At 37.4% G+C, this 24,674-nt stretch overlaps 1 protein-coding gene across 1 annotated transcript in view; it reads right to left on the reverse strand.

Annotated features, from left to right (window-relative positions):
* Window positions 1–6,919: 6,919 nt before the first annotated feature.
* LOC116466491 (protein GVQW1-like) overlaps window positions 6,920–24,674 on the reverse strand; it is a 259,942-nt gene continuing 242,187 nt past the window's right edge. Inside the window, exon 5 of the mRNA XM_058435720.1 lies at window positions 6,920–7,359. Within this exon, the coding sequence (XP_058291703.1) occupies window positions 6,920–7,359 (440 nt within the window). The remainder of the gene's footprint in view (window positions 7,360–24,674) is intronic.

Consider the following 24,674-nt stretch of genomic DNA (forward strand, 5'->3'; position numbering starts at 1 on the left):
CAAATGAGTCTCAAAGTACTTGAGCACTTTCTTTGTTAAGAGTATCATCTCACATGGCCTTAATATTCAGGACCAGAAGAATTGATATTAAACAACATATAAGAAAGCAAAAAAACTCCTTTAGTTATTACTGCAAATGAATCTAACAAATAAGGCCAATGTCAGGGCAGCAGTCTCTGTTGTGAACTTCAAAGTGACATTCTGATCTGTCTGATAATTTCTTCACAAAAAGACCAACCTCGTTTTTAACTATCTTTCATAAGCAACTCTCATACTACTTACGCATTTTTGTGCTTATGTGAGGTTTCTTTTTGTAGGAATCAAAAATTAGGAGATAAATGTGGACATAGATTGAATGCTAAAAGACTTTATATAAAATCTTTTTAAAAATCCATAAAGATATAATAGAAAATATAGACTAGGTACCAATAAATGTGGCAGCATCTTGATTTGTTTCAGTTAGACTTTCCATTGGCAGAATAGCGTAATGGTTAAGAGCAAGTGGGAGGACCTGAGTTCAAATTTCAGCTCTCCTATTTAGAAGCCCCATGACCTCAAGGCAGTCATATAATATCTCTATGCCCCACTTTTATCTTGTAACAAGGCATAATAGCAGCCTCTCTAAAGAGGTGAAGTGATGCTTAAACAAGATGACACATACAAAGAACTCCATATCATACCAGGCACATGGCAAATATTTACTAAATGTTAGATATTATTATTAATAAATACAGACCAATGGATCACTGAAACCCCCCAAAGCTGGATCCAGTGGCGAGTAAAAGTAGAGTGAAAGTGAGTGTAGGTCTAATACTCAAAAACATTTTTATGAGTTCATTGACTAATCTTAACTCATGTGTGTATCTAAGATAATGTTGAGCAGGTTACTTAACCTCTTTGAAACTAATTTTCTCATCTATATAACACATACATTAAAATCTACTTTACAAAATAGATACATAGATCAAATAAACAGTCCAGAAATAGTCCCACTTACATAAACTTCATTTATTTTTGACAAAAGAGCAGAGGTATTTTAACTGACAAGGAGAGTCTTCTGAACAAATAGTACTGGAACAATTGAATATTCACATGTAAAAGATGAATAACTCATACCTCTTGCTATATTTAAAAAACTCCAAATGCATCATATATTAAAATGTAAAATATAAAAATACAGAATTTCTAGAAAGAGACAATAGGAGAAAATCATTGTAATCGTGGATTAGGCAAAGATTTCTTACATATAACACCAAAAGTGCAATTTATATAAGAAAATGTTGCTATATTGGACTTTGTAAAAAAAACTTCTGCACTACAAAAGACACTTAATAAAGTGAAAAGAAAAGCCATAGACTGGAAGAAAATATGTGTGAATCATATATTTGACAAAAGACTGGTAAGCATATAAAGCAACTAGAATGTTCCTACTTGCTGAGAGACTGAAAAATAGAATGGCTACTTTGGAAAACAGTTTGGTCATTTTTTACATGGTTGAACAAACATACATATACCATATAATTCAGTAATTCCACCCGTATTTACCTAAGAGAAATAAAAACTGATGTTTATACAAAAAATGGTACATGAATGTTTATAGAAACCGTATTCATAACTGTCCTAAACTAAATACAACCCAAATATTCTCCAAATAGTGGATAAAACACCTGTGATACCTCCATACAATGGGTACTCCTCAGCAATGCAAAGGAATGGACTACTAAGGCACACAGAAACATGGACAAATCTTAATGCATTACCCTAAATGAAACAATCCAGACACAAAAAGCTATATACAATATGATTCAAATTTATGTTCCATTTTCGAAAAGGCAAAATGTTAGGGACAGAAAATGGAGGAGGGAAAGTATGACTATAAAGATCATAAAGAAATTGTTATTAAAACGGTTCTATATTTTGATTGTGGTGGTGGTTACATGATTGTGTGAGCTTGTCAAAACAAATAGAACTGTGCAGCAATGAGAATGAACTTCAATGTATGTAAATGATACCATAATAAAATAATTTCCAAATTCTTAAAAAAAACAATTCTTTAGTGGTCAGAGTTGTATGGTAGCTGTAATAACAGTACTAGTATTAGTGTTGGAAAATCCTGTCAAAAATTAACAATATTTCCCCAAAGTGTTTTATTTTATGTAATTAATACAATACTCATGCCAGAAAACAAACAAACAAAATGACCTCATAAGAACGTTCAAAAATTAAATGAGAGGGCAGTCAGCCGGCATCTCAATGCACTCTATTAACAGGCATTGAGCAATAGGCACACAGTAAATGGCAGCTGTTGTTACTGATTTGCAAGGCCTTTTGTTAATTTTACCATAAACCATGAGATGGAAAAGACAACTAATTCAGACACAGTCCAGTTCCAGAAGACTTCTGGACTTCAAATGATGGACTAAAAGCAGCATAAATTTACGTAAAAAGAAATGAAATACCTACATATTTTCATAACTCAGTGAGCAAAATGCATGATAGAAGTGACTTGTTTTTATGGCAATATGAGAAAGAGCAGGGAGTTTTTTGCTGAGAACCAGATCAGTGTGAGTCAGTGGGATGGGCTTGTTACTTAAAGAAAACATAGGCTGCATTATTTAAAACATTCTCAATTTAAGGGAAAAAATTTTAACAACTCTCCACACTCAGCAGGCTTCACCTGAAAAACAGTGTCCATCTCTATACCAGATTTTACTAGGGACACTGAAAAGTTGGACAGGGCATTCGGATAAATGTAACCAAAGTGAAACCATCATCTCCTGCTTCATGCAACATCCTCTTCTCCTTGGTTTCTGGAACGCCACTGTCTTCATAACCCTCATATTCCTCAGTGACTCCTCTTAGTCTCCTTTGGCTGCTGGTTGGCTTACAAAATCCATCCTTCACTTCTTCAATAGAAGTCAAGATTTAGCTGGGCAGTGATTATGAGCATTTTTTCATGTGTCTGTTGGCTGCATAAATGTCTTCTTTTGAGAAGTGTCTGTTCATATCCTTCACCCACTTGTTGATGGGGTTGTTTGTTTTTTTTTCTTGTAAGTTTGTTTGAGTTCTTTGTAGATTCTGGATATTAGCCTTTTGTCAGATTAGTAGATTGCAAAAATTTTCTCCCATTCTGTAGGTTGCCTGTTCACTCTGATGGTAAAATGAAAAAATGCTCATCATCACTGGCCATCAGAGAAATGCAAATCAAAACCACAAAGAGATATCATCTCACACCAGTTAGAATGGCGATCATTAAAAAGTCAGGAAACAACAGGTGCTGGAGAGGATGTGGAGAAATAGGAACACTTTTACACTGTTGGTGGGACTGTAAACTAGTTTAACCATTGTGGAAGTCAGTGTGGCGATTCCTCAGGGATCTAGAACTAGAAATACCGTTTGACCCAGCCATCCCATTACTGGGTATATACCCAAAGGATTATAAATCATGCTGCTATAAAGACACATGCACACATATGTTTATAGCGGCACTATTCACAATAGCAAAGACTTGGAACCAACCTAAATGTCCAACAATGATAGACTGGATTAAGAAAATGTGGCACATATACACCATGGAATACTATGCAGCCATAAAAAATGATGAGTTCATACCCTTTGTAGGGACATGGATTAAGCTGGAAACCATCATTCTCAGCAAACTATCGCAAGGACAAAAAACCAAACACCACATGTTCTCACTCATAGGTGGGAATTGAACAATGAGAACACTTGGACACAGGAAGGGGAACATCACACTCCGGGGCCTGTTGTGGGGTGGGGGGAACGGGGAGGGATAGCATTAGGAGATATACCTAATGTAAATGACGAGTTAATGGATGCAGCACACTAACATGGCACATGTATACATATGTAACAAACCTGCATGTTGTGCATATGTACCCTAGAACTTAAAAGTATAATAAAAAATATATATATTTAAAAAAAAGATTTAGCTGGGTATATGGTCACTAAAACCTCCCTATAGCTAGCTCTGGACACATGATGATCAGAAGAGATGTGTGCAACTTTCATGCTATTTTCTTAAAAGGAAAGTCCTTGACCTCTATTCTCTCTCTTTCTCCTTCTGTAGATGAAAAGCCAATGAAGATCTGAGACAGCACAACCTAAGGAATGGTGGAACAACAGGATGGAGAACCTGGGTCCATGAATGATCTCATGGAGCAGAGCTGCTTACCCATCTTGAAATATGTGGCATTCACTTAGTGTTCAACTATTTAGTGGCAAAACACACACACACTCACACGCACACACTCTTACACATGCAGATTTTGAAATTTGGAAAGCTGATAGCCCTGGTAATGCTATGGTAAAATATTCTATAAAACTGACATGAGCTGACTTGGGAAGGATATAACTTTTCCACAGAATCTATGGCATGGGGGCAAACCATTGGAAAGGGCCAGAATGTGGGTGTTGACAGTTCCTTGATATTTTTATAAGATGCTATAAGACAGAGATGGATTGACAATTGACCAGTTTGCCGGCAGCTTTTTAACGGGAGATCCCCCTATGCCTGCAGCCTATAATCTGTATTAACTAGAAGCAATTAACTTATTCCCCTGCAGATTTGGAAAAGCCAACTACTTCTACTCACCAAAGAGCAGAAAGTAAGACTCCAGACTTAAAGGAAAAGAAGACTTCCCTTTTAACTCACTAACTCTTCTAGGCCAGAAAATGTGACCTCGCTCAGTGGCAGACATAAGATTAAATGTGTTGCTTCTTCTCTCAAACCCATAATTTTAAGTGGTGTCAAATTACCACTGCTGTAATTTTACCCACAAACTTGATACCAACTCTGATTATGCCAAGCTCTCTCCACTGCCTGATCCTTGTTCAAGTTACCATTATCTCTTGCCAAGAATATTAAAAGAGCTTTAAAACTGAATGTCCTGCATCCACACTTGCCATTCAGTGCTTGGCACCTCAGCCACAGTGATATTTTACGTAAGGTAAAATGTAATCCATCTGTTTAAAAAAATCACAGCTCTTAAAGTAAGTGTATTTCGCTAAAATTTTAAACAGTTTATGAGGTCCTGCAAGGTCCAGCCCCCAACCGCCACCCCCTAGCATACTTTTTACTAAACTTATTTTTTGAACGGTTTCATATTTACAGGAAAATTGCAAAAACAGTACATAGCTTCCATCTACCCCACATCGAGTTTCCCCTATTTTTAATCTTACATTAGTATGGTACATTTGTTACAATTAATAAACTAATATTGATATAATATTAGCTAAAGTTTATATTCTCATTTCCTTATTTTTTTCCCTAGTGTCCTCTCACTATTCCAGGATCCCATTCAGCAAACCACCGTATATTTGGTCGTCCTATCTCTTAAGCTTCTCTTGACTATGACAAGTGCTCAGAAGTTCCTTGTTTTTCATGATCTTGACAATTTTGAGAAGTACTGGTCGGATCTTTTGTAAACCATCTTTCAGTTTGAACTTGTCTGATATTTTTTGCATGATTAGTCTGGGACTGTGGATTTTTAGAAAGACTACAGTGGGAAAATGCCATTTTCATCATGTACTAGCAACATGATTGATCACTGTTGACGTTGACCTCGTTCATCTGATCCCAGTATTATTTTGCCCCATTCTTCATCTCTCAAAATTCTATCATATACATTGCTCAGATTCACCACAATCCCTTCATAACATATTGCTCCCTCTCTCTGGAGCACTCACTTCTCCAGCCTCCACTTTCACACAATTAGCACCAAATCACCCCTCTGATCTCTGTTCCTGTCTCTTTCTCAGCAAATACTTCTCAGAAGGCCCCAGTCCAAGTCAAGTTTATATTGTTTGTCTGGTTGGTTGCTTTTTTTTGTCTTACATTTTTGTAGAATCGTAGAAGCATGTTTAGTGTACTTATTTGTTTGCCTTGGTTCAATCATCATGTAATTACTTAACTCGGTTGCTGCCACTAAACTATGAACACCATGTGCGCAAGAACTGTAGGAGATGTTATTGAAGCAGCAACATGAGCAGAAAAAAGGGCTTATGTTGTTTATACTGAAGATTTTTGAGATTGGTAGTGGATTGAATTTTGTGACTTGCCTCTTGACCCCAGTGACACTAGCAATAGCTAGCATCTGTAGCAGTGGCCGCCCTTGGACTTATGTCACCTGGAGCCACATCCGTTCAGATTCTTGCCTGCTGAACATGCTTTACCTCTCATTTCACACATATACCTGATGACTCTTGACTACCGCCCTGTGGTTCTTAGACTTCCAGATGTAGAACCCTGCCATTCATAAATGTATGTGCAACCTCAAAGTGCAGAAGAATTGGTACCCTATGAAGAGTTGTTTGCTTATTTTTACATAAGAAAATACTGAAAGGATAAAACAGAAACTAACTAAAATTGTTATCTACAGTGGCTGAAGTCAAGAGAAATATAGTGAGAGATATAAAAATAAAGTGAGAATTTCTATGCATACTGTCATATATATATATAGACTTTTCAACCATGTAAATCTTTTTACACAAAACATATATTTAGATAAAGGAGCAAACCCCAAAATTGAAAGCAAATAAATCTAACTGTTCATGTACTCAAATCAGTAACATAACCATGCAAAAAAAAAATTATTTCAAGTGACTTTTGAGCACAATTCTCTGGCTATACCTCCTAGGCGGGATGTACTCTAAAGAGAAAAATAGCAACTGGCAGAGAAATCTTAAACTTGATTTAGATACAATATTGGTGTTGTAATTTAGAAACTATTTTATGCGTATTATAGAAAAATGCAATTAAACTAATTAATACTATTAGGTACCAAGACTTTCAGACATTCAGTATAAAGATTATATATAATTATATATATTATTTATATATCTCTTAAAAGTTAAGAACCTATAATATTACATTTGAAATGTAACTTTTCATAGAAATTCAACACGCACACACATACACACACACACACACAAACCTATTCCATTGAAAAGTCACAGAAAGCCCGGCACAGTGGCTCATGCCTGTAATCCCAGCACTTTGGGGGGCCAAGGTGGGTGGATCACTTGGGGTCAGGACCTCAAGACCAGCCTGGCCAATCTGGTGAAACCCCGTCTCTACTAAAAATACAAAAATTAGCCGGGCGTAGTGGCGCGTGCCTGTAATCTTGGCTACTCGGGAGGCTGAGGCAGGAGAATCACTTGAACCCAAGGGGCGGAGGTTACAGTGAGCTGAGATCGTGCCACTGCATTCCAGACTGGGTGATAGAGTGAGACTCTTTTCAAAAAAAAAGTCACAGAAGTAATGACAGTCTTGTAGCAATGAGCATGCTAGCCCAGATCTTACTGCTGGGCTTCTTGGGACAATGGCTGACTTCGCACCTAGGACAAGAAAGTACAAGGTGAGCTCAAAATAGTTTATTATGTTAGAAAGCAAAGCGAGGCTCAAAAACTAATGAAATATTGGTTGGATATGGTTTGATATTTGGGGACAGTTGGAGAAACTTGAACATAGACCAGATATTATCGTTAATTTGCTGCTGCTACTATGCTTATGTAGGAGAATGGTTTATTTTAAAGGAATATATGTTGAAAATATTCATTCAGGGATGAAATGTTGTGATACATGTGACTTACTTCCAAATGGTTCAGAAAAAATGTATATATACATATAAATACAAAGTAATATAGCAAAATATTTATAATGACTGAATGTGAAATGAAGGTATATATGTGATCATTGCATTAGTCTTTCAACTTTTCAGTTTGTTTGTCATTTCTATATTTAAGAATTGAAAAAAATATGTCAATGCATATCTAATAGCACAAATAACAGGAAATCAAGCTTATGTTTCCCTTAAGGTCCATTTTAGTCCTTTGATTCTAGAATCACAGAAAAGGAGATTGAGAATAGTGGTTACAGATAATAAAATAAAAATGGAGGGATTAAAAAACAGCTTTCTATAAGCCAATATCATAACAGCTTGCTCATTAGATTAGTGTGATTACTTCTTTATTAGGCCTTATTTGAGCTGTCATCTGGTATCAATTAGGTCAGTTATAGTCTGTCAGGTCTACCGGAGGGAAATGGAGCAAGGTCCATCATGGTGAGGATGGCATAATTAAAGCAATGGAAATAATGGCTACTCTTCATTTAACCCTCATCCAATCAACTAAGCTCATATTGGCCTTCCACTCATGTTGAATGCTAAAGATGTGGAAGGAGAGAAAAAACACTTCCAAAACAGTTTTTAAAATCTTGTTTCAATTTAAAGTCAAATCAAATCAGTAGTAAGATGACACATTATAAAGAAAATATTGTAGGGACTTAAAAAAGTAAAAGGGCATAACTCATGATTATAAATATGTTTCTTAATGATTTAACTCTATACTTATGTGTGTATATATGTTATATGTCATGTTTTATATATGTATATACTGTGAATATTTTTCAAAAAAAGTGTAATAAAAATGAAAATCTCTGAATATTTTGCTAAAGTGCAAAAATTTTGCATGGTAGTACAGAATTAAAAGAAGACCATTGATAGGAATTGAATTCAGCATATACATCTCTTGATCCTTAAAGAATCTAAGCAAAATCCTGAGACCAAGATTGTAGCTATGTTGAAAATCTTTCCAAAGTAATTTGAAATCAGGTTGATTTTATTCAATTACACCTCAATTGCAAAGGTAACAGAAGAAGCAAAGAAGACAAGGAAATCCATTTCAATCTAGACATTAAAATATTAGAAAATAGCAGAATTGAGATTGGGATAATTACTCCAAAAAATTGAAATATGGTGAAATTTCACTTTTATACTCCTGATAGGTAATAAAGTATTTGGACTAATAGTTATCATACGCGACATATGTGAGTTATCAATTTTAATAACTCTTGGTTTTATTAGGTTTTAAATTAGACCTAAATGTACTTCAAAATTCACAAACCTTTAATGACTCAGAAAGCTTTTTAGTATTTTATGGAGTTGTATATGTAAAAATAGAGCTAAATATATAGTCACCATAGACTATGTTGTCTAAATTGTTTTTCCAACCAAAAAAAAAAACTAATAACTTATTTGTCACTTCCTTCTTTCCTAAATAAAGTACAAAAATGGGGAATATGAAGGTGGGGAGCACATTACATACATGTTTAAGTTACATTGTTAATTTTGATTACAAATTAATAGATGTCTAGCTGAGTGAGGACACATGATACTGATCTGTATTCTCTAACCCCACTGTTGCTATGAAAGTAACTATTTGACCTATCTTTGACAACTCAATCTTTCTGGGCCTCCGTTATGTCATTTATGAAATGAGGAGAGTATATATTACCAGATAATCCCTAGGTTACTACTCAGTTTTAAATTCTGCACCCTTCATGACTCAGTTACCTCCCTCTAGTCACTTACCTTAACAGGAAGGAGTTAGGCAAGAACCAAAAAAGGAAAAGTAATATCAGACACTTTTACACAAGTATTATTTCTTCCTTCTTTCTCTCTTCCTTCCCTCCCTTCGTTTCTTCCTCTTCTCTCTTTTAAGATTTAGGGATTATTTCTTGTTTAACTGATAAAATTACCTACAATGTAAGATAGATACTATGGTAATTATAATATCCTGTCAAATGTTCTACATTGTCACAAAATTTTCAGATCTTACTTCCCATATTAATTTTCTAAATCTTTTATCATCAACTGATATCAGCTAATGGCACAGTTGCACCACAGCATCTTAATTAGTTTAGCTCAAGTGTAATTTTGCTATGATAAAGCTATTCACTATAATAACTAATGTGCTTATATTTTTCCTATGATCTTCCCAAAATTCTGATAAAATATTGCTTGACTCTTTACAATTTAAGAAGCTATAAGTGCTAAACACAAGATTAAAGATTGCATCTACCTCTATTTTAAACCTTGATTTTTTGTTCATACAATCCTTTTTCTGTTGACTCTGCCAAATAATAGTAGTAGAAAGAAGTTTTAACCACAAGCTTTTGGGGGAAAATAAGATAGTCACCAATATTGCCACCTAAAATCATGGCAAAAGTATCTGCTATCCCAGTCTCTGGCAGCTCTTTCATAGCTTTTCATCTAGAGTTTGGTAGTAGCTTTCCATTGCCTTCCAAATGAGCCTAGGAGGCCAGTTCACCAGGACTCCCTGCAGTTCTAACAGAACACAGACAAGTTGATCTGTATCCCAAAGCCTGCCATTGGGGCTATATGAAAATGCTGCCTCACTAATAGAAGCACAATATGCAAGATGCCAGTGCATCTCTGTGATTTACAATATGTCTAATGAGCAAACCCAGTGAAGAGGTTTGTTGTCTACCATAAAACCAGATGGATGTAAGCAGTGATTAGAAGCAATTAACTCTGTTCAGCACTAAATAACTTTCCGTCATTAATGTACATTTTTCCACCTCATTAGAGGTACGGAGGAGAGCATGAGGTAAGGTGCACTCAATTTGAATTTCAGATATGTATATGTTTGGCGGAAAAAAAACATAAATTTGTGAGGAAAACAGAATACATGTTAATAGAGGCCTTGTATTGAAGCCATTTTTATTTCATCAATACTGGCTTGGGCATGTACTCAATTTTACCAGCCATCCACCACTCCTTAGGTGAATAGGAATCTCATGAAGTCAAGTTCTGGGAAGAAACACAAGAGGTGGTCAATAAACTAGTGACAATGAACATAGATTTTCTTTTTATTTGCTGTCAATATAATAATCTATTCTTTTAAATGATTAGTGATGTCATTTAAAAGAATAAATCTAGAAAATATAATATTATTTCTGATACTTTTTGGGAATTTCAGCCTAAGACATCCAAAAATGTCGCTCAGCCCTCCTCTACAAATATCAGGTGTATACAATACCATTTCAGTCATTTGATGAATTTATTAAAGAAGAGAGTTTTGCTAATTGATAGCATTAATTAAAAAATAAACTTTGACTCTACCCACCAAAAAGAAATCTTTCAAAATGTATTGACTTTTAAAAATAATGTTAAGAGATGTTCTGGGTCACAGTCTTATAGTGTAATATTAAATGAGTAAAGGAGATATACTATGATCTCAAACATATAAAAGCAAGCTCAGGAAAAATGTGCAAACAAATAAACTATAATAATATTAACAGATAATCTAGAAAATGGGACTCTGCATGGTTTTATTTTCTTCATTATTACTCATATTTCCCAACTTTTCTATAGTATACAATTTTTTGTTCACTTATTTCCTACCTTGCTCCCCAAAGGACTAGATACAGCTTAAAAAGTAAAATAATTGAGATAAGGAGTAAACATAATTGAGATAATATTTTTAAAATAAAAATTATTATTTCTGCTTATAAATGATTATAAAGAATAGAACAGAGTACTTAAGAGCATGAAATACATGTGTATTTATTTTCTTTTGATGATTATGAATCCGTAATAGTTATGGTTTATCAAAGTCAATAATAGTCAATAATATAATTCTTCTAAAAATACATTCTAAAAATAATACTTAGAGATAATGTGTAAAATACTCATTCTTTGCCAGGTATTTTTCTAATTTGTACATATTCATTTATTTAATCCTCACTCAATAATTCTATGAGATAAGGACTACTATTGTCCTCATTTTATACTTCTTGACTACTTGGACTACCTGTATTCAAGTCCCAGCTCTTGCACTCGCTAGCTGCATGAGCATTTTGAAGCAGATTTGCTGTTTACTGGTTATTGACTTGCCTAAATCCAGGAAGACAGAATACTCACATAGATGACAGGTTACATGCAGCAGGCAGAAAGCAACAATTGTGAGTCAATACCTGAAGGCTCAGGAAAGCTACCTGGGGTGGATAGAGTCTTACTTGTTCATGCTCCACTTGTACCACAGCTGAGGAACCCCAGAAAGCAGCCTAACCTGGGTTTTATACTCCAGGATAACATGACTTGCTGGGATAAAGCATTCAGGGACATCCTCTTTTTATGTGGGACTGGAATAGAGCCTTGGCTGTTCTGGCCAGTCTACTCTTCTCAGGATGTTGCATTCCCAGCATATTTTACAGTTATTCTTGAGAACTTCCAGTAAGGAAAGGAAGGGAACTGGTTGGCCCAAGGGTACCCAGAGAACTACCCTGCAAACATAAACAAGTCACTCAATGTCTCTGTGCCTCAGTTTCTAGATCTGTAATATGAGGCATATTAATCCTTATTTAGTAGGACTATTGACTAAGTAAATACGTGTAAATTGGTAAGAACAATATTTAGAAAAGAGCAGGTACTATACACATTAACCATTAGTATCACTTAAAAATAATTTTTAGAAGAAAATTATGACTGACTTTGATGAACAATATGAGAAATTCATGATCAGCAAAAGGAAATAAATACACTCTCTTAGTCTGTTGGTGCTGCTATAAGAGAATATGATAGACTGGGCAATTTATAATGAACAGACATTTATTTGGCTCACTGTTCTAGAGAGTAGGAAGTCTAAGATTGAGGGGGTGGCATCTGGCAAGGGCCTTCTTGCTGCATCATCCCCTGGTGGAAGGCAGACGTGCAAGAGAGGGTGAGAAATAAGACAGGACTGAACTTGGCCTTTTATTTATATTTTTATTTTTTTTTTCAGATGGAGTCTCGCTCTGTTGCCCAGGCTGGAGAGGAGTGGCACCATCTTGGCTCACTGCAAGCTCTGCCTCCTGGTTCATGCCATTCTCCTGCCTCAGCCTCCCAAGTAGCTGAGATTACAGGTGCCCGCCACCATGCCCAGCTAATTTTTTGTATTTTTAGTAGAGACAGGGTTTCACTGTGTTAGCCAGGATGGTCTCGATCTCCTGACCTTGTGATCTGCCTGCCTCAGCCTCCTAAAGTGCTGGGATTACAGGCGTGAGCCACGGAGCCCGATCCTGAACTTGGCCTTTTATAATAAACCCACTCCCACACTAATGGCATTAATCCAGTCATGAGGGGGGACCACGTATGGCCTAATCACCTCTTATTAGGCCCCACCTCCCAACACTGTTGCATTGGGGAATAAGTTTCTAATAAATCCTTTTGCAGGGCCGGGGGGTGGTTCATTCAACCAGTAGCATACATATATATCAAATACTTGTGAAAGATCCAACTAAATTCTGTCATATTGATCTCCATTGCATTAACATTTCTGTTATCAAAATCAAGAGTCCTTACTACTTCCTTCCAGTAATAGAGGAGTATTTCTATTTTATATGTTCTTGTATCACAATGTGTATTGAAAATCAAGCAGTTCTTTTGCAAGTCATCACCATAAAAAATACTCATGATGGTATGTTGGTAAATGTTCAGCAACTGGCTCATAGACGGGCATTTGGAACATTTGTCAATTCCTGTGTTGTGGTGGTATAAATAACCCCACCATGGTTAATTTAAAGCTACCAATGATTTACCAACCAGAATGCAAAATTCCTGAAAATATAACAGTCAGATAGTAAGAGACAGTACTAGCCAGCCCCAGGATATCAGTATTTATTAAGGGCCTATCTGCATGTGCTACAAACTGGGCACTCCATAAATAAGTGGAAACATCAATGACTTGTGTTTCTAAAATGACGTCATCAGTATTTCTGTGAAGGTGAGCAATTATAATGAACAGAGCTAGTTGTAAGCATAACCAAAACAAGTGGCGAAGTCAAGGACATAAGAGATTCCATGTACTTGACCCTCATCTAGTTTAGAACCAGCTTGAAAAAGAAAATAAATAGCTGGATTTTGTTTAGAAAGGTCATCAGATAAATGATGTCTTCTCCCGTATGATATTCTGGCATATAAACTATAAGATAATCAACTAAATTGAAACACACAAATAAATAAGAGTTTAACTATATTTTAATCATATGAAGTTCATTTTATATGAGTCATATAAAATGTAAAACAACACTTCCTATTCTTACCATATTATGCATAAATGGGATAGTTTATGCTGATAAAATTTCAAATATTAATTTTAGGAAAAGCAGTTTTTCCAAATCTGAATTTATAAAGTTTTGAAATGGCAGACCACATGATATCCTCAAACCATGGCTCTGATTATCAGAATCCCTAAAGAAAAAAAAAACAAAAAACAGGCCGGGCGCGGTGGCTCACGCCCGTAATCCCAACACTTTGGGAGGCCAAGGCGGGTGGATCATGAGGTCAGGAGATCGAGACCATCTTGGCTAACATGGTGAAACCCCGTTTCTACTAAAAATACAAAAAATTAGCCGGGCGTGGAGGCGGGTGCCTGTAGTCCCAGCTACTCGGGAGGCTGAGGCAGGAGAATGGCATGAACCCGGGAGGCGGAGGTTGCAGTGAGCCGAGATTGCACCACTGCAGTCCAGCCTGGGCAACAGAGCGAGACTCCGTCTCAAAAAAAAAAGAAAAAACAACAACAACAAAACAACGAAATCAACTACACATCACATCAACTGATCACTTTTACTGCTTACATTTCTGATCCACATGTACTTGCCTGCCTGTACATATTAAGATTTCAGCATGTAGCAAAATAACCAAACCCCCGAAGCTCTTCGTTCATTAATACTACTATCTGTCCCATGAATACAGTTGTCACCCTGTGCTTTTGGCAGTTGCTGAAATTAATTTGTTAGCTTGATAGCCCCACCCAACACATTGCTCTTTCATTGTGATAATAATGAACCAGTATAAAATTTTTTATACCTTGGAATCAATGTAAAAGCAAGTGAGTGTCTAGTTTACAAGTAGAGTACTGTATTTGGTGTTACGAAGAATAAAGAAAATGGTACATAATATGATCACTGTTCCAAGGAGTTTACAATCTAATTGTGGAGATAAGATTAAGCTTTATGGACAAAATGACACTATACAATTATAATACAGCAGTCCTTCTTTATCCTTGGGGGATATATTCCAAGACCACTAGTGGATGCCTGAAACTGTGAAGAGCACTAAACCCTTTATATACTGTCTTTATATATATATATATATACCTATGATAAAGTTGAACTTATAAACTAAGCACAGTAAGAGATTAACAACAATAACTAATAATAAAATAGAACGATGATAACAATATATTGGATTATAAGTTATGTGACTATGAATTCTCTCTTTCCTCTCAAAATATTTTAGTATTTTTGGACTACAGTTGACCACGGGTAACTGAAACCACGTAAAGTGAAACCGTGGATAAGAACAGACTACTGTGTTCAAGGAAGATTCAGCCTTTCATTAACCTCATCTCTGACAACCCAGGAAGCAAACAAACAAGCAAAACCTTTGCACGGTTTTGCAAAGGCCATGTACATGACAAGGCCTTTGCAAGAAAGGAAGCCTTGAGCGCTCGCTTGGCAATTATTTCCTACTTTTATAACATCCCAACAAACTCGGCTATGTAATTCAAGCCGACAACTGATTTAAAAGTATCAAAACAGACCTTAGGAGAAATAATGGCCCAGAGTAAAACAAAAAGAAAAATTTTAATAATAGGGGAAATAGTCCTAAATATTTTAATGGAGCATTTCAAAGAGCACTATGTTTGACTAATAAAAATTACTGTTCATAATGTTGACCCTAAGTCATCAGGAAAGTGTGAAATTAGAATAATCTGTTTAAAATGGCAAGGAGGCATGTAAAATGTCTTTTGAAAATGTTTCATTCGAAACAGTTAAGTTGTATTGCTTATGACAGGGCATCTGCTATTCAGAATTTCTTATGCTCCCAGTGTTTAACATAGCAGAGGTTTCACTGTATATTTTTGTTCTAGAAAATTCCAGGGAGACACCTGGCATTGGCAGTGTCTTTTTAAGCTTATGAGAAGAGCTCTCATGAGTCAGAAAAGTTGACATTTCTTTCTAGACTATCTTCCAAGATGAGATGTTTATAAACTAACAACTTTGGGGAAGTTTACCAAATGGTGATAAGAAGATGGTCAATTCTAGACCCATTAAAATGGATGACATTCTAAGGAATTTACCTTGGTTCTTCTGTTTTCCTGCAAAGTGAGCCATTCAGGCATTGCATCTTCTGAAATTTCCTCGCCTCTTTCAGGGAAGCATATTGGGACAGAGCTTGCCAGCTGTCTGCTCCCTTTGCCTTCTGCTGCCATTATCCTGAGGTACCGCCCCACCTTCTGGCCCTCCAGCTTGTGGGGGGTGGGGAATAGGGAGGAGAACAGAACTCTTCCTGCCTCTGACATGCATAACACAATGAAAAGAGCAGAAGGAATGTATATCTATACATATATTTGTCTCTCTCTACATATAGACATACATAGACTGATAGTACGAGTGTGTGCATGTATATGCATGTGAATCCACATGCCCAGTGCCAGAATATCTCTATATGTATATATACACGGTATATATTCCATATGCTCTTTCTTTCTGCAGCACACATATGCAGCTGGGAATAACTACTGTGAAAAAAAATTACATACTCACCGAAGACAAATTATGAAGCAGAAACAAGAATATATGGAATGTAGCTATTATAAATTCTTCTCATCTGCTGCCTGCCTTTATTAGAACATGCTCATGTAGCTTAAGAAAATATCTAGCGTTTTATATTGCATGCATATAAAACCACCTCTTTTCTCTCAGTCTCATGTTTTACACAAGCTCAGCCAGTCACTTAAGCTGGTTCTGGACTGACAACTAATGTAATCAAAAGGTTTAAAGAAACATAATAAATACTTAATGCTGAATTATGATGGTTCAGTAGATTACTGGGCAAAAAAAAGCACTGTATAGTTTGAGCAAACAAAAAGATGACAGGATTCCATAATAGACAAATATGTGTAATGACTACTATGTGCAAGTCACTGCACAAAAGACCCAGGCATCTACTTTGTCGTTTAATCCTCACCTGCCCCTATGCAGTTATTACCATCACTCTCGCCATTTTACAGCTAAAGAAAGCAGGGTTTAGAGAAACTAAATAACTGACCTATTGGGCCGGGATCTGGCTACAGTATATCTGCCTCCAGAGCCTTTCTTTTTTTTTCTTTTTTGAGACGGAGTCTTGCAGAGCCTTTCTTCTTAAATATCATCTTACGCTGCCGCTAACCCAGGGTATATTAAGACGTCTAACATATATAGAAGCATATGCTGTGCATATAGGAATATAAAAGCATATGATAGTAGTCTAGGTGGTGGAAGCTAACCCCTCCTTTTAAATTTGTTTTTGTCATTCCTTTACTATAAGTAGTTGATAAATTTCATGATGCACAATTTTGTAAGGTCCTCTGAACAGGCTACGCCGTGGTGAAGCCATTATAACCGCTGTGACCCACACGTACACATCCAGAAGGTCTCCTGGAGCCAGAAAGTCTGGGACAACAGGAAAACCATAAAGGAAGAAAAAACAGCTAGTTCCTGTCTTAGCTGATTAGCCAACCTTGCAACATTCTACCATTGTAACATGCTCTACCCTAACTGATCAATCAACCTCGTGACACTGTGCCCTGTGACCCCTCCCACCTTGTGATAATGGACCTTGTGACATTCTTCCCCTGCCCGCAATAAACAGCCCCTAACTGTAACTTTGCACTGCTTAGCCCTAACCTATAAAACTAGCTCCAATCCCGCCACCCTCTACTGACTCCCTTTTCAGACTCAGCCCACTCGCACCCGAGTGAATAATAAACAGCCTTGTTGCTCACGCTTAGCCTGTTCAGGTTGTCTCTTCAATTAGACGCACGCATAACAAGTTTAACCAGTGTACTTTTTTTTTGAGAACAAGTCTTGTTCTGTCGCCCAGTCTGGAGTGCAGCAGTGTGATCTCAGCTCACTGCAATGTCCCCCTTCCAGGTTCAAGTGATTCTCTTACCTCAGCTTACCCAATAGCTGGAATTACAGGTGTGTGCCACCACGCCTGGCTAATTTTTGTATTTTCAGTAGAGATGAGGTTTTGCCACATTTGCCAGGCTTGTCTCCAACTCCTGGCCTCAAGCAATTTGCCCACCTCCATCTCTGAAAGTATTGGGATTATACATGAAAGCCACGACGCCCGGCCCCGACCAATGTAATCTAAACTGGGTTATTGAGGGTTCAGTTACAATGAATCTGATGTAATTTTTAACTCAAATTTTAAAATAACTACAAGTGTGCAACTTAAGTAAGCATTAAAATAGTAAAAAAAAAAAAAAATCCTTTTTTTCTACTTATATATTAACTTTTATTAAAATTTATCAGGACAATAGTTGCTTACTTACTCAGAGTGACAACAGTAAGCTGAATCCTTTCCCAGCATTTGCAATGGCCCCTCTGGGGAGTTGGGTTGGGTGTTCAGTGGATGTATTAACTTTTTTGGGCCACCACAACACACTGAATAGCCTTTACTGGCCTGAAAATGCAGGCAATTAAGCATTCATAGGCCAAGTGACAAATGGCAGCAATCCCAAACCATTTCTCAATGAAGACTTCTTGTTTAGGAATTTATAAGGAAGTAATCACTTAGTAAGATCTATCACCCACTTCAAATGCTTCAATTATTCATCTCACTAACACATTGAGCTTAATTCTCCTCGGTGTCTAAATTGCTTCCTGATATTAATTTAAGGGCTTGAGGAGTGATCCTAACTCATTTAGGCCACTTGGTGCTGTTAAGACTTGTGAAATGTATTTCAGGAAAAATGCAATTCAGCCGACATTTTCAAAAATTGTTCAGCCCACAAACTTCTCACCAGCCTGTCCATTTACAAATTTCAGGCAGTTAAGACAGTAAGTTTAGTACATAATCCCTGCAACCATATAAAATACATTATTATTAGAAAAAAATTATGCAAGCCTGAAAATTGTGCTCCAGAAGCAAAGAGCAGTTTTGGTTTTCTGGTTTTTTTTTTTTTTTTTTTTTGGCAGTTATATAATTTTTTGAGATCACTTTCAATCTACTAATCTCCAGATTTGGGGGGAATTTATTTTAATTTATTTATTTTTATTTTCTTGAACAAAATCCAAATTATTAGTTTTAGCTGGAATTCCTTCATTTTTTAAAGCTTATAATCTAAATTTCTATAAAGAGGTATTATCCTATTTAGTCAAAATATTCATACATGAAATACGTATAACGCTATACAAATGTGACTATTACTTTAAATATAAAATATTAAGTTGTAAGCAATAAGTATTAGGTTAGGAACAAAACTGAGTTTGGAAAAAAATCTAGAACTACTTCCTGGACTTAATCTCTCCTTTTATAGATGCAGAGTAATCATCTATGCAACAATAAATTTAGCTTAGAGGCTTTTCTTTCATATGTGGGCTAAAAGCCCACCCTTTGTTCAATAGAAATGAAAAGCATGTATATCTATTTCAGTCAGAAATGCAAAATATCTGTATTGGAAGTCCTTTATAGAAAATATAACCTTGAACTTTCAAATAAGCATGGTACTTTATAACTATGTTGCACCCTAGCAGCTAAGTATTATGGTAGGTTCTCATTAAGTATTATCACATTTAATTCTTTTTTTTTTTTTTTTTTTTGAGACGGAGTCTCGCTGTCGCCCAGGCTGGAGTGCAGTGGCGCAATCTCGGCTCACTGCAAGCTCCGCCTCCCGAGTTCACGCCATTCTCCTGCCTCAGCCTCTCCGAGTAGCTGGGACTACAGGCGCCCGCCACCACGCCCGGCTAATCTTTTTGTATTTTTACTAGAGACGGGGTTTCACCGTGGTCTCCATCTCCTGACCTCGTGATCCACCCGCCTCGGCCTCCCAAAGTGCTGGGATTACAAGCGTGAGCCACCACGCCCGGCCCACATTTAATTCTTAATAAGACATTTGTTAAGAGTGTTAATATTATTGTATTATTTTTCAGATTAGAACACTAAGGCTTATAGAGTTTAAATGCCTTTCTGGAAATGATTTAGCTAGAGAGGGGCCAAGTGAGGAAAAAAACAGGCCACCTTATTCCAAAGTTGGAGCCCTTCATTCTCGAAACATTCTGTTCCTCCTGTCCAATTCCTATTGAAAGTCAAATTTTGCGAAAATGTACTTATTTAAGACTGTCTGGAAGTCAGGTAGTTATTTTATTTCTGTAAATATTCTGTTTCAACTTTATTAATATGCCATGCTTACAAATCCTAATTTGATCTTTGTACAATTGCTTTAAAAGGAATTATCCTTCAATGTTTGATACCCACCTACACTGAGGATCATATTACAACTGGCATATAAAATTCATAACACAGAGAAGATGTTGAAGATATCATCCACCCCATAGAAGACAGTCCTACTGAGAGGTGACAGCGTGCTGGCAGTCCTCACAGCCCTCGCTCGCTCTGGGCACCTCCTCTGCCTGGGCTCCCACTTGGGTGGCACTTGAGGAGCCCTTCAGCCCACCGCTGCACTGTGGGAGCCCCTTTCTGGGCAGGCCAAGGCGGGAGCCGGCTCCCTCGGCTTGCGGGGAGGTGTGGAGGGAGAGGCGCCAGCGGGAACCGGGGCTGTGCGCGGCACTTGCGGGCCAGCTGGAGTTCCGGGTGGGCGTAGGCTTGGTGGGCCCTGCACTCGGAGCAGCCAGCCGGCCCTGCCGGCCCCGGGCAATGAGGGACTTAGCACCTGGGCCAGCGGCTGCAGAGGGTGTACTGGGTCCTCCAACAGTGCCAGCCCACCAGCACTGCGCTCCATTTCTCACCGGACCTTAGCTGCCTTCCCGCGGGGCAGGGCTCGGGACCTGCAGCCCGCCATGCCTGAGCCTCCCACCCCCTCCATGGGCTCCTGTGCCGCCTGAGCCTCACCGACGAGCAGCACCCCCTGCTCCACGGCGCCCAGTCCCATCGACCACCCAAGGGCTGAGGAGTGCGAGCACATGGCGCGAGACTGGCAGGCAGCTCCACCTGCAGCCCCGGTGCAGGATCCACTGGGTGAAGCCAGCTGGGCTCCTGAGTCTGGTGGAGATGTGGAGAACCTTTATGTCTAGCTCAGGGATTGTAAATACACCAATCAGCACTCTGTATCTAGCTCAAGGTTTGTAAACACACCAATCAGCACCCTGTGTCTAGCTTGAGGTTTGTGAGTGCACCAATCGACACTCTGTATCTAGCTGCTCTGATGGGGCCTTGGAGAACCTTTGTGTCGATACTCTGTATCTAACTGATCTGATGGGGACCTGGAGAACCTTTATGTCTAGCTCAGGGACTGTAAATGCAACAATCAGTGCCCTGTCAAAACAGACCACTCGGCTGTACCAATCAGCAGGATGTGAGTGGGGCCAGATAAGAGAATAAAAGCAGGCTGCCCAAGCCAGCAGTGGCAACCCGTTCGGGTCCCCTTCCACACTGTGGAAGCTTTGTTCTTTCGCTCTTTGCAATAAATCTTGCTACTGCTCACTCTTTGGGTCCACACTGCTTTTACGAGCTGTAACACTCACCGTGAAGGTCTGCAGCTTCACTCCTGAGCCAGCGAGACCACAAACCCACCAGAAGGAAGAAACTCCGAACGCATCCGAACATCAGAAAGAACAAACTCCAGACGCGCCACCTTAAGAGCTGTAACACTCACCGCAAGGGTCCGCGGCTTCATTCTTGAAGTCAGTGAGACCAAGAACCCACCAATTCCGGACACACTACTTTTTTGTTTTTTTAAATGAAGAACAATGTTCTTTTTCTTTATAAAACAATATGTCATTGAAGAAAAATTAGAAGAGAGTAGGGAAAATGAATGATAAAAGCACTCATAATCCCCAACATCCAGTGGTCACTAATGATAACCCTTTGAAGTGTAACTTTCTTGATCAGTTTAGTATGCTAACATATTAAAAAACATGTTAGGTGTATTAGTCTGCTTGGGCTGCCACAACAAAATTTCACTTAAACAACAGAAATTTATTTTCTCATATCTCTGAAGACTAGAAGTCCAAGATCACCATGCCAGCAGGGTTGGTTTCTTGTGAAGCCTCTCTTCCTGGCCTGAAGATGCTGACTTCTTGCTGTGTGCTTGCATGGGGCCTCTTGTGTGCATGCATTGAGACAAAGCTCTGTGTTTCTTCCTCTTCTTCCAAAGCATAACAATCCTAGGGGATTAGAACTCTGCCTTTTTTTTTTTTTTTTACCTCATTCAACCTTAATTACCTCCTTAAAGGCCCTATCACCAAACACAGTTATAGTAAAGATTAGACCTTCTGGAATCGATTAAAAAACACAATACAAATATCCGCTGCCCACTTTCACCGCTTCTATTCAACATAGTACTGAAAGTTCTAGCCAGAGCAATCAGGCAAGAGCAAGGAATAAATGGCACCCAAATTAGAAAAGAGAGTCAAACTATATCTATTTGGTGATGATACAATCTCATATCTCAAAAATCCTAAAGACTCCTCCAAAAAACTCCCAGACTTGATAAATGAATTCAGTAAAGACTCAGGTTACAAAATCAATGTATACAAATTAGTAGCACTACTATACACCAATAATGACCAAGCTGAGATCAAATTAAGAACTTAATTCCATTTATGATAGCTACAAAAAAAACAAAATACCCAGGAATATAGCTGTTTGAAATTCTTGTTCTTTGATGCTGCAAAGAAATAGCACTTGAACATAAATTTAATTTTTTCAGCAAAGCTATTTTTACTTTCTGCAGAAAGGGTACACTTGCTAGCAGTTTTGCTACGAGAGTACACTAAAAAAAGAAAAGAGGGTCATTTATAACTTGACGTGTCTACCTTATTGCTGTGTCTGGTTTCCATTGGTTGGAACGGGACTTCACATTCTGTATTTGTCTTGACTGGCTGGCAACTTAGAACTTTTTAAAAGAGGCAAAGGCAGAGGAGAACAAAGGAAGGAGGAAGTAACTTGTGGAATGCTGAGAAAGGTAAAAACACCTTCAAATAAGGAAGAGGCACAGGATATGACCTAATGCTTGCTTGAACTAGTATAAGCATGCCAGGGCAAATATTTAGGCTAAATTGTGGGAGCTAAGAACATAAAGTACATTGATTTCTCTATTACGGCTAGCAGACATTTAAGAATGTTAGCACAGGTCTTTGAATAAATTTTGCTTCTAAGAGAAGTTACTATTTATTCTTAATTAGATGGGGAGGAAAGTCTTTGAAGAAGAACCTCTACTTTACTTTTTACATAGTTTACTAAGGAGGTGGAATATCTTAACAAGGTAAACTACAAAACACTGATGAAAGAAATTACAGATGACACAAACAAATGGAAAAATATCCCATACTCATGGATTAGAAGAATCAGTATTGGAAAATGACCATACTGCCTAAAGCAATCTACAGATTCAATGCAATTCCTATCAAAATACCAATGTCATTTTTCCCAGAATTAGAAAAAACATGCTAAAATCCATGTGGAAACAAAAGAGAACCTAAGCAGAGAAATTCTAAGCAAAATGAACGAATGAAGAGGCATCACCTTACTTTACTTCAAATTATACTACAAGGCTATAGTAACCAAAACAGCATGGTACTGTTATAAAAGTAGACACATAGACCAATGCAACAGAGTAGAGAACCCAGAAAGAAAGCCAAATACCTACAATCAACTTGTCTTCAATAAAGCAGACAAAAAATATACTGGGAAAAGGACACCCTATTCAATAAATGGTGCTAGAAAAATTTGATAGCCACATGCAGAAGAATAAAACTGGATTCCTATCTCTCACCTTATACAAAAAGTAACTCAAGGTGAATTAAATATCCAAATGTAGGACCTGAAGCCTAAAAATTCTAGAAGAAATCCTAGGAAAAACTCTTTTGGACATTGACCTAGGCAAAGAATTTATAACTAAGACCTCAAAAGCAAATGCAACGAAAACAAAGATAAATAAATGGGACTTAAACTAAAAAGCTTCTGCACAGCAAAAGAAATAATCAACAGAGTAAATATACAACTTATAGACTGCGATAAAATATTCACGAAGTATACGGCTGACAAAGAACTCATATCCAGAATCTACAAGGAACTGAAACAAATCAGAAATTTAAGAAACCAAATAATTCTATTAAAAAAGGGTAAGGGACATCAACAGACATTTCTCAAAAGAAGATATACAAATGACCAACAAACATAGGAAAAAACGCTCAACATCATGAATCATCCAGGAAATGCAAAACCAAAAATAGATGTTGGCACAACTGCAGTGAAAACAGGTACATATACATTGTTGGTGGGAATGTAAATTAGTACATCCTCTATGGAAAACAATGTGGAGATTTCCCAAAGAACGAAAAGTAGACCTACCATTCGATCCAGCAATCCCACTACTGGGTATCGACTTAAAGGAAAATAAATCACCTATATAAAAAACACAACCTCACTTATATATTTATTGCAGCACATTTCACAACTGTGAAGGTATTGAATCAACCTATGTTCCCATCAACTGGTAAGTGGATAAAGAAAATGTGGTGTGTATATATAACACAGATGAAATAAATCATATATATGTAAGTTCTTTATATACAAATATATACACACACACACACCATGGAATAATGTGTGTGTGTGTGTGTGTATATACACACCATGGAATATTAGCCATAAAAAGGAACAAAATAATGTTTTTTGCAGCAAGCTGGATGGAACTGGAGGCCATTATCCTAAGTGAAGTAACTCAGGAATGAAAAATCAAATGCTGCATGTTCTTTCTTATAAGTGGGAGCTAAGCTATGGGTATGCAAAGGCATACAGAATGGTATAATACACACTGGAGACTCAGAAGGGGAGTGGGTGGTAGGAGGATAAGGG

Source organism: Hylobates moloch, unplaced genomic scaffold, assembly GCF_009828535.3.
Source record: "Hylobates moloch isolate HMO894 unplaced genomic scaffold, HMol_V3 SCAFFOLD_2, whole genome shotgun sequence".
Classification (NCBI taxonomy): domain Eukaryota; kingdom Metazoa; phylum Chordata; class Mammalia; order Primates; family Hylobatidae; genus Hylobates; species Hylobates moloch.